Source organism: Oryza sativa, chromosome 11 (assembly GCF_034140825.1).
Source record: "Oryza sativa Japonica Group chromosome 11, ASM3414082v1".
In the NCBI taxonomy this organism is placed as follows: domain Eukaryota; kingdom Viridiplantae; phylum Streptophyta; class Magnoliopsida; order Poales; family Poaceae; genus Oryza; species Oryza sativa.
In genome coordinates, this window is record NC_089045.1 from 24,896,970 (window position 1) to 24,908,976 (window position 12,007).

The window sequence follows — 12,007 nt, forward strand, 5'->3', positions numbered from 1 at the left end:
ATTGCTTTACTATTCCAACCACCCAACAGGTTTTCACGTCCTTCGACGTGACGCGGTTGTCATTCGACAACAGTGGTCATTGTGTTGCATCCCGAGTTCTCGTTCTCAACAATGATTCCTCGAAATATTACACCACGCATCACCACCGAAACGTTCAAAAAAAAAGAGACCAAACTGGAGAAGAGCACAAGTCCAAATCCAAATCTAAATCCCACACGAACATGTACATGTATTGCCTTAAATTATTCATATTTTTCTGGATACAAAGCAATTGATGATAGTATCAATATTAATATTATCAAACAATTTCTTATCTTAAAAAAATATATCTAAGAATTTTCTTCTTATTTAAGGCATAAAGCTATCTTATTTTACAAAAATATCTAGTAGCATTTTCTTCTCAAGGAATAAAGTTGTCAAATTCGTTCGACCATTCAACTTCTCGTTATCGACAAGTACTCCTCGAAATATCACCACACGCGTAAAAAACACACACACAAACACATCACCACCGAAACGTGCAAAAGAAAAAAAGAAAAAAGAAAAAAGAGAGAAAGAGACCAAACCGGACACAAGTCACAGAATTAACACAAGCCCCAAACCCAAATCCCGCACGAACTCCACAGATATTTCACGGCTTTTCCCCGTGCACCGTCCATATTTTTGTTTATATTTATGTTTATTAGTTAAAATTTAATTTTTTTACTTTTAAATTTAGAGCTGTTTTTAAGATTTTCTTATCAAAGTTTATTTTTCTTTTACATCATTAAGAATATGTGTATAAAAATTTTATTTATAAATTAATTTTCATTCGTAAATATGTCACGAATAAGCGAAACGGAGGTACAAAATCCAATTCCACCCACCGACGCGCCGTCCGGTCCCCGTCCGTTCGCTCCCCCCCCCCCCTCCCATTGTTAGGTTTTCACCCCCACCTCGCCTCGCCTTCGTTTTGAGCCTCAGAGAAACCAAAAAGAAAAAAAAAAATCACACTCCTCTCCTCCTCGTCCTCCTCCTCCCAACAACAAATTTCCTCCCCTTCTCGAGAATCCGCCAGATCCGTCCATGGCGACCCCCTCCCGCACCTCCTGGGCCGACGTCGCCGACGCCGACCCCGCCCCGGCCCCCGCCCCCGCCGCCAACGGCCCCGCCCGCCCCGACCGGAGCTCCTACGTGCCCCCCCACCTCCGCAACCGCGGGGCTTCGTCGGGTGGGGGCGCGGCGGCGCCTCCGCCCTCATCATCCTCCTCCTCCGCGCCGCCCCCTCGCGCCGCCCCTGGCCTCCTCGCCCCCCGCCCCGCCGCCGCCGGCATGGGGAGGATGGGCGGCGGCGGTGGCGGCGGAGGATTCGGTGGGCCAAGGAGGTGGGACCGGGAGCCGAACCCGTTCGGGAACGACGGCGACGCCGCGGCGGGGGCGGGGGACGAGCCGGAGGTGTTCGACGCGCACCAGAACACCGGGATCAACTTCGACGCGTACGAGGACATCCCCGTGGAGACGAGCGGGAGGGAGGTGCCGCCGCCGGTGGGCACGTTCGCCGAGATCGACCTGGGCCAGGCGCTCAACGACAACATCCGCCGGTGCAAGTACGTGCGCCCCACGCCCGTGCAGCGGTACGCCATCCCGATCTCGCTCGCGGGGAGGGACCTCATGGCGTGCGCGCAGACCGGGTCCGGGAAGACGGCCGCCTTCTGCTTCCCCATCATCAGCGGCATCATGCGCGGCCCGCCCGCGCAAAGGCCCCAGCGCGGCGGGATGAGGACCGCCTGCCCCCTCGCGCTCATCCTCTCCCCCACCAGGGAGCTCTCCATGCAGGTGATGGATGCGAAGAAAGTCTTTGTTGCTTTGTCGGTGCAGGATATCATCTCTGATTTGATTTTCTTTGACATGCATTTGATGGGCGCTTTGTTATATTTGTATGCTCTTGCAGATTCATGAGGAGGCGAGAAAATTTTCCTATCAGACCGGTGTCAGGGTGGTTGTTGCATATGGAGGAGCACCTATTAATCAGCAGGTCTGGTTCCGGATCTTTCCACGAAATTTCAAATCCAATTATGTGTCAATTCAAGTTTAGAAAACTGCTTGCTCGGTATTTTAGGATGGTTAGAACTTGATAAACTTGCATGATAGGACAAGCAATTACTTCTTCCACATAGGCCACGCAGGACCTTTGATTTGTGGCGTACGGTCATGGCCCATGTGAAGGGTAAACAATGAGATGTATAATTTAGGTCTTTCTATTTGCTGATATTGCCATTTTGCGTTCAACATATTTGTATTAGTGAGGATGATTATTTGTGAATCTTCATTTTTTTGCTAGCTGGTGCCTTTACACAGGTTAAAAATGTTTAGGCCCTCTACAGTGTCCATCGTAGGTTTTCCAATATAATTCATAGTTATGGTTGATAGCAACATCCCCCTTGTTATGGCATAATTTTATCCTTGTCCCATGTTTAATCTAAAACAGTTGAATCATTGCCGGAAGAATTTTCTGACCAATGTGAAGCATTCGTTGCTAGGTTAGCCAATCCATTAGTTCCTAGCCTTGTGGTTCATTCATCACAAGTTAATCCAAACAAGAACTTAAAACAATATGAAATGACATTTTTAGGACTTCTGGTCAATGTTTTGTCTGCATATGTGGATAGGGTGTGCTTGGCAATCATCAAACTACCTTATCTTCTCAAATTGTATGATATCGTAAACCGAATATTGAATTTGTTTTTTGCAGTTGAGAGATCTTGAGAGGGGTGTTGACATTCTTGTGGCTACTCCTGGCCGTTTGGTTGATTTATTGGAGAGGGCAAGAGTATCTTTGCAATCTATCAGATATCTTGCCCTTGATGAGGCAGATAGAATGCTTGATATGGGTTTTGAACCGCAAGTTAGGAGAATTGTTGAGCAAATGGACATGCCTCCGCCAGGTGCCAGGCAGACAATGTTGTTCAGCGCCACGTTCCCAAAAGAAATCCAGGTAAGCTGTTCATGTTAGTTTACTGTCTTCATACTCAATATGCATTTCAACTGCATCACGGCATTTTATCAATTGACTGGATCTTGCTAATAGACTTCATGTCCTCACTGTAGTTGCATATTTTACTGATTGATTTATTGTTTTGTCTCTTCCCTTACACATTCCCACGTTTGGTTGGTATTTCTGTTCCTTTGCCATATTTTCCTTAAATAGGGTAACATTCGCTTTTGTGCTGGCTGAGCTTCAATATGCGAGTAATATAGTGGGAACCTTTAGTATGCGTTGCACTTGTTTTGTTGGTTACACATGAAATAATTAAGAAATACACATATTCTTTACACTTGAACTTATTGGCTATATCCTAGTCACGAGGACAACCAAAAAGCTCTGCTAGAAAAATACATGGTGGCTAAAAACTTGGGGCAAGCTAATTTGGGTCTGTTTGGTTTAACTCCCAGACAACCCACACCCAAAAAAGTGGCAAGACCAAGGGAATGGCTTGTATTAATGGTTTGCTGCCAAAAAATTGGTGTTTCCAAATTTTGGCCATAAACCAAACACCCACACTTTGCCAAATTTTTGGTAAGACTCAAAATGACAACGATCAAAACAAGTCCTTCGCTTCACAAATTTTAGGAAGAACATTGCCTATGTGTTAAGGTAAAGCAAAATTTGCCATGAACTCAAGTGAAGGCCAAAATATGATCTGATAACCTTTTTGAGAAGCTTTTCTTTGCCTTGTTATTGACATAACTACCATCACTTGCTGTATAATGTACTCCCTCAGGTACATAGCTAAAGGTTGCTCTATTTTGGGACGTCGGGAGTATATATTTGGGAAGTTACAGCCTTTTTTGTTATAACTTTTTTCTCTATTCCTAAAGAAAAGTTTCTATTAGTACACTCAAATCATTTATTTATGATAAAGATAATATTATGTGTTCGGATATTATCTTAATGATAAGCAGTTTCTCGGGGGTTAAGTAGCCGCTATCCTAGGTACATATTTGAACTTATATTTGGTGATACTTATCATTTGGCATCATTACATCAAGTAGTTTCTTAGTGCTGACTAATGTTGTCTAACTTTTTTTTTTGTTGTAATATGGTTGCGTCTATATCTGATTCTATGCTTGTCATTTTACCTTGGTGAAACGCTATCTAATTCTCTTTCGTGTTTATTTTCATCTGTATACTGAATGAGGTTTTGTGATTTGCTGATGAACACAGAGAATGGCATCTGACTTCCTGGAGAACTACATATTCCTGGCTGTTGGAAGAGTTGGGTCAAGTACAGATTTGATTGTACAGAGAGTTGAGTTTGTGCAGGAGGCAGACAAAAGAAGCCACTTGATGGATCTGCTTCATGCACAAAGAGACAGTGCTACTCCAGGAAAGGTGATGCAGAAGTAATATCTGTCTGCAGTTCTATATTACATCCATGATTTAACCACTTCCCCAGAATGTCCTGGTGTTTTTCATGAGTAACTTTCCTAAGATTATCTGTGGAATTGCCATTTGGCACTTAAAGTGAATAGTGCAATTGCCCAAAGTACTGTTGTATTCACTGTTTTTTTAACCCTGGTGCAGCCAACTCTTACACTTGTCTTTGTGGAAACCAAAAGGGGTGCTGATTCGTTGGAGCACTGGTTGTGTATGAATGGATTTCCAGCTACTTCTATTCACGGTGATAGAAACCAGCAGGTTCGTTCTTGTTCTTTTTTCGCTCATGCTATTTGGATTTCTAGCATTGTTTAGCTATACTTATTCTCTGAAATGGTTAAACCAATCATTCATCTGATGATGAAATGTATGCTGTCATTTTGAGTCATCTCTTTCCTGGTTAGTTCTAAAGAAGATATGCATGTACATCAATATCATTTCTATACATTGATATTACATAGCAGAGTTGTCTAGTTCTTGTTGGTTGACTCATATATGCAACCACACCATTTCAGTAGTATTTGCTTATTACCATTGAGCAGTGTGGAACTTGTGCCAAACAAATTATGGTGATGCTTTTGTGCACGAAGTGTTTGCTTTGCTGATGTATTAATGTGATGTTGCTTGCAGGAAAGAGAGTATGCTTTGAGATCCTTCAAAAGTGGACATACTCCTATTCTAGTTGCAACTGATGTGGCAGCCCGGGGCCTTGACATTCCTCATGTTGCTCATGTTGTGAACTTTGATCTTCCCAATGATATAGATGATTACGTCCACAGGATTGGGAGGACAGGGAGGGCAGGAAAAAGTGGTCTTGCAACTGCTTTCTTCAATGAGAATAACTCTTCCATGGCAAGGTCTTTGGCTGAGCTAATGCAAGAATCTAATCAAGAGGTACCTGCGTGGTTGTCTCGCTATGCTGCTCGCCCATCTTATGGTGGGGGTGGTGGGAGGAACAGAAGGTCCGGTGGTGGGAGCCGCTTCGGTGGCCGTGACTTCCGCAGGGATTCTTCCTCTGGAAGAGGTGGCGGTGACTACTATGGTGGAGGCAGCAGCGGTGGAGCTGGTGGATATGGTGGTTCCTCTGCATATGGGGGTGGCGGCTATGGTGGCGGCGCGGGTGCTCCAAGTGCCTGGGATTAATTTATAGTTGCTCCCTATTAGGGTCCGTCAGGTCTAGGTTGCGTTTTACTCTAGTTTCCTCAATAGTATACATTTTTGGTAGGAGCTGATATACAGCGACAATACAAGGTGAACTGTGTCATCCCCTTTTTTTTCTTCTGGTTGCTACAAGGTAGTCTTATCTCGCAGATGTCCATTATGGAGAGTCTTGAGGACTTTCAAGCACACACAAGATTCCTAGTTAGGAATAGTTTTTCCGGGGACTGAAATTCCTAGTTAGGGATAGTAGTTGGTATTGGTAGACTGACATTTGGTGCTTGATGCCAAGTTTCTGCCTTTTTGCCGTTTCCTTGGTCCATGTCTCATTTTGGTGGTCGGTTGGTTGTAGAGCTTGTGGTGAGGGAGGCTTTTGCGGCTTGATTTTTGACCGAAGTTTGATTTTGATACCCAGGTTGAACAAAGAGGTAGGAGGATATGTAGTCCTTTAGATCTTGTTGTAATGTATATACTGTGAGGTGAGGCTGGGAAAGAATAAGTTTTGTCTAGGTTTATAAAGGAAGAAGGGGGAAATTCTGTGATGTTTGTTCCTTGAGAGGATACATGTTGTGAATTTGTTTTGAATGGATGAGTGTCAATTATTATTATATTACTCGAATGCCTGTCTCCCGTTTTTCTACTACCTTGCAATTTCTGTGGCCAATTGATGATGTGATGATCATGTTTTCTATTAATGTTTCGTTGATGTGATGCAACATATCAGATGCCTGTTGCGTTGAATTATACATGATCACGAACTTTGCGTATCTTTTTAATTTAAAAAAAAATCTGCCACTCCAAAACTTTCACTCGTTAATTCACAGCAATTTCGTCGTGAGCTCATGGCTAGCAATTTCGTTGTGACTTATTGCTCTGATTGAGAATACGGATATGTTCCAGTAATACGGATATTGTTGGGGCCAGTATTCACGTAATAGGATATTACACATCAAAAAAGAGTTCACGTAATAGGATGTTCACATCCAAGATGGTTCAGCTTTTGTTACTGACGTTGATCAATTGGGTGCTATTTTTGGATTCATAGTTCACTATAGTGATTCACGCATCTTAGGACTCCGTCGTTTTGCTTATCGATGGAATAAAATGGAAAATAATTTGTAAATAAAATTTTTATGTACGTGTTCTAGCTTAGCGATCTAAAAGCAAAGGCTGAAAAATAAAGTATGATAAAAAAACCACAAAATTAACTCCAAATTTAATTAAAAGTCTAAATTTGGCTTATAAGCATAAGAAAAAAAAGATGTGGTTAGTCCTGTATGGCCTGTAGAGGGACATCATCTAATTGTGGCACTTTGCGGGCCTCTTCACCTAGCATGACAGCTTGTTTCTTTACAAGACTGGGATCAATTACCAATATTTCCTTTCCTGATGCATCTCAATCCTACAAAGACTAGCATGGTATTCTCACAGTCAATACACGTTTCAGTCGTGTTGATCTTCTTATTTTCCTCCATTCTCCTTTTTCTTTCTGCTGATTTTGGTGGTGTAATGGGCAATGGCCGTGTGTATTCTAGTTGTTGCCGACGCTGGAAAGTTGTCACTGAATTATCTAAAAGAATCTAATTCTATACAAGTGTTTGTTATAGTCGGAAATGCAGCCTAGCTGCTATGAGCATTCTACGGGCATCAGATTGCAGCCACTAGAGTTCTTCCGCTGGAGGCTGGATCATACATATTCTAGGCTGATGCTGTGTATATATATATATCTGTATATATATATATATATATGTATATATATATATACATATATATATATATATATATATATATGCATATATATATGTATGTATACATATATATATATATATATATATATATATATATATATGTATATATACATGTATATATATATATGCATATATATATATATGTATATATATACATATATACATATATATATATATATATGCTCATCCACTCATTGATTGTGTTCAGTAAAATGGGGCACTGCCAAGGCCCTACAAATCATTAAAATGGCAAGGCCGTGGAACTAAAATTGTCTTTGGAATTGTGTTACTATCTCCATCCCAAAATATAAGCATTGCTGGCTATTAATATGGATAAATGGTTGTTTAAATCCGTAGCCAAAGGTTATTATATTTTGGGATGGATGAAATATTTTTTATTAATCTTTTGTAGACATGACTCTAGCATTCTGGACAAATCGTTGTCCAAATTTTTTTTTAAAAATTCTTATATTTTAGGACAGAGGAAGTATTTGCTGTAGCTTTTGTAGACACGACTCTAGCATTTACTACTTTTTAGATATATAGCAATGTGTTAGAATACAATGAAGCAGATCGCACAAAAAGAATACATAACTAAATTGTCATATCAGATCAACTAAGTAGAACAAATCTTTCACATAAGCACACGTTTTGGCCAAATTCAGTCCCTCATTTGATCCAAAGGATCAATTCTTCAAGACAGGTGCATGCATCACATTCTAGTGTTCGACATCCATGTTCCTTTGTACATCATGTTGTTACGATGGACAAGACTTTGAGGTATCAGTGTATACTTGCGTAATCTGCACGCTTGTGTATTACAGGGAGCAGTTGAGGATAATTGCAAGATTCATATCAGTGAGATCAATTAATGAAGCAGACCAAGGAGAACAAACCCGGCATTTCTTATCAGATGATAGTAATTAAGAAATTACCCAGAATGGGAAGCCCATCTGCCAAGCTATGCTAAGAATGTCGACAGTAGTACCAGTTTTTACCTAGCATGCCATCTTATGTGTGTTCAAGCGCTGGATCAAGAAGTTATATTTTCTTTCATGATGCATCCCAATCCTACAACTAGCATGGAGTTTTCATAGTCGCTATAACATGGCATTCGCGTTAGCCATGTTGATTCTTTTTTCACTTTCATTTCTTTTTTAAGTTGATTTTGACAGTGTAATCAGTAATTAATGGTTCTTTTTATTCTAGCTGGTGCTGATCGATGCAAGAAGTTATCACTGTATTATCTGGAAAATCCCAATCCTAAATCAGTCTTCTATTATAGTCGGACAACCTTTGAGCATTGTATATGATTTAGTCTCCACTCTCCAGAGTTCTTCAGCTGGAGGCTGGAACATATATATACTAGGCTGATATATATGATCATCCACTCATTGATTGTGTACAATAAATGGTTGGCCAAACACCTACAAGTCCTTCAAATGGGAAGGTCTATAGTACATTAGGACCTGTCACCACTAAAAAAAGCTTTTCGCTGGCAGCTATTTTATATTTTTGCTGGTGGCCAGTGCAGCCGCCAGTAAGCAAATGCCAGTGAAAATAGAGTATTTTCACAAGCGGGAATTAGCTGCTAGCAAAAATATATTTTCCCTGGCGGCTACCTAAAGAGAACAGCTAGCGAAAATATGTTTTTCACTGGTGGCTACCTAAAGAGAACCGCCAGTGAAAATCATACCAGTAGATCCAAAATCCCCCACACCAAATCCCATATCCCCTGCCCAAAAATCCCTCACCCCAAATCTAAAATCCTCTGCCACCGTAATCCATTCACAAATCACAAATTCATCACAAATCTCATAATCAATTCAACAAATTCATTCAAAAACATTCCAAACCAATCACAAATCAAAAATTAAACTCACATTCATTCACAAATCACAAAAAGTAAAAAAAAAACATTGTCGTTGTCGCTGCACTCCACAATGGCCACCGCACCCGTCGCCGCTGCCGCCGCTGCCGCCGCCGCCGCCGCCGCCGAGGTCATCGCTGCACTCACCGCGGTCGCTGGACCCTGCCGCAACCACAACCCGCCGCCACCATCGAGGTCGTCGTCCCCACACAAATCCGGTAATCACGAGGCCGGATCCGTGCCGATAGCGGCAGCGGCGTCTCGATCTCGCCAGTGGAGAAGGGGAGAGCTCGAGATCGAGCGTCGCCACATGGAGCTTGACGTCGCCGCCACATGGAGTGGGGAGGACCTCATTGCGGCGGCGGGGAGGGAGCCCGTCATGGCTCTCTCGCGGCCGGATCCGCCGCCCGCGGCCCAGCAGCGGTCGCGTCGTCGTCGCGGCAGCCTCCCCCATAGTAGCGGTAGTGGATCCGACCTCCCCTGTCATGGTGGCTGCAGATCGGGCTTCCCCCGTCATCACGATGCCGGATCCGGCCTCCCCCGTCGTCGTGGCGGCTGGATCCGGCCCTGAGCTCGCGGCTGAGAGGCGACGGCAGCCTCAGCGGTGGTGGTGACGACAGCCGACAGAAATGACCAATCACTTTGTCGGATGAAGAAATGATCAAAATAGAAGTTATAGATCTTGATGATTATATAACTTTGTTATTGATGACTTTTTCAGATGAAATTATTTACTGCTTCAAAATATTATTTGAAGTTTTGAAATTCAAATTTTTAATTGATAAAACAAAGCCACAAGAAAAAATAGCCAAAATAATACCAGTAAGAACACAATAACATGATAGAGCATTATTTTAGAATCATTTAGGAAAAAAAATCATCCAATTTGGAGTTCATATGAGTGAGATACACTAGTTTCAAATTTTTCAAAATTTTCAAATTTTATTTTCACTAGTTTCAAATTTTTCAATTTTTTTACAAAGTCACAAGCTCATTTTTGCATGCGGCTCTCTTAAGAGGCCCGTATGGGAAAAATCGATTTTTTCATACAGGCCACTTAAGCAGCCGTTTGGGAAAATGAGCCTCGATTTTTACAGACGCCATTAGTTATGGTCCGTTTGCAAAAATCATGGGGCCTCGTACAGAAAAATCACTTTTGTAGTAGTAAGTACTACTTATCTCATCAATCACATCTCATTCAAATTTCTCCCAATTCCACCCTCAACCACCCATCTATCCTCATCCATAAATTACTTTATAAGGGTATTATAGTCTTTTGTTCCAAACCTAAGAATATTCCAAACAACCTTAAAAGACAGTAATTTGAGACAGATGAAGTACCAAATAAACCTTTATATTTGTATTTTTTCTTTCAAACGGTCAAGCCGTTACCGACGTTTTATATATAGAAGGTGTTTCTTTTAAAGAGAAAATAAGATTAAATCTTACGGTGCATAGTTAATTATAGAAACTGGGCAAAAACCACAATTATAACAAACTCACAACTAGCTAACTTAAACTACAAGGCCGCAAACACAGAACACAGAACAACTAGGTACATTAACAAAACACTGTTCACCACAAGATCTGCATAAAGAAACAAGCTAGAAGACAAGTAAGGCTCCCCAACACGGGTAGAAACAAGGAGTTATCGTCATCACACCATCACCCATACTCGATGCCGGCCACAACTACTAATCAACAATTTTATAATTAAGGATCAAAATGGTTGATAGGTTTACTAATCAAAAAAATTCTTTTTTTCTTCCCACACTACAAGAATTTTAGAGTTCATATCTAGCCAAAGGGGAGTGTACTCATTTTTGCAATATTAGATTGTACACTTGTACAAACAAGACATAAAACCCCTCTAAATATAAATTTTATTTTGTAGAAAGTTTATACCTATAAAGTTTATAGGAAGAGAGTTTATAGCTAAAAAGTTTTACAAGCAGAAAGATTATACTTATAATCTTTGTAAGTATAAAGTTTACAGGAAGAGAGTTTATAGCTAGAAAGTTTTACAAGCATAAAGATTATACTTATAAACATTGTAAGTATAAAGTCTTATATGCAGAAAGTTTATAGCTATAAAGTTTATGTGTGGAAAGTTTATACTTATAAACTTTATAACTCTAAAGTTTTATAGGAAAAAGTTCATAGCTATAAAGACTTTATGTGGATAATGTTTTTTACTCTCTATGCCTGTATATTTTTTCTATCACGATGTGTACATGAATGCTAACTGCAGTTTCAGTTTGTTCTTTTTTTTTACAAATTTATTGCTTCAATTTGTTTTTATGTAGGAAGCTGCACAAACATCTTTTGATATTTGGTGCCAAAAAAATGGAGGAAATGCAGTGGTGCCCTTTTTTTACATTATTTGATTTCTATTAGCTTATCTGCAAGCATAGCATGAAAGAGAAAAAAAATCCACGTTACCATCTTTCTTCTTTCGGTGTTATAATTTATATATAAAGTTTCTGGTGATTTATACATTTTTTTATTTAAAAACCAAAACATATTTTTTTTAGAATTACACAGTACAACACAGACACTCACAACGCACGTACGCAAACCCTACCCCTATGAGCATCTTCGAAGATTGGGCTGGCAAATCCTGTAGAGATTAAAGTCACCACAGGCGCCTCGCTGTCGACGGGTACGTTGCCTACCACTGAAAGCACAACGCCGTTAAATCCTGGAAAATTTGCTCCCATGGGGAGTCGAACCCAGGACCTCAGGTGCTACTGAGGCTCTTGTAACCACTAGGCTACATGCCCTTTCGCAAAAACCAAAAGACATTGATGCTAC

General features: G+C 40.9%; 1 protein-coding gene across 1 annotated transcript; it reads left to right on the forward strand.

The window, feature by feature from the left end:
- Positions 1–924: 924 nt before the first annotated feature.
- LOC4350856 (DEAD-box ATP-dependent RNA helicase 52C) lies at positions 925–6,194 on the forward strand. Its single transcript, NM_001423217.1, has 6 exons — positions 925–1,815; positions 1,931–2,014; positions 2,732–2,974; positions 4,205–4,372; positions 4,565–4,678; positions 5,048–6,194. Exons 1-6 carry the CDS (start codon positions 1,066–1,068, stop codon positions 5,558–5,560), a joined length of 1,872 nt encoding a protein of 623 aa, NP_001410146.1. The 5' UTR covers positions 925–1,065; the 3' UTR covers positions 5,561–6,194.
- The last annotated feature ends 5,813 nt before the right edge of the window (positions 6,195–12,007 follow it).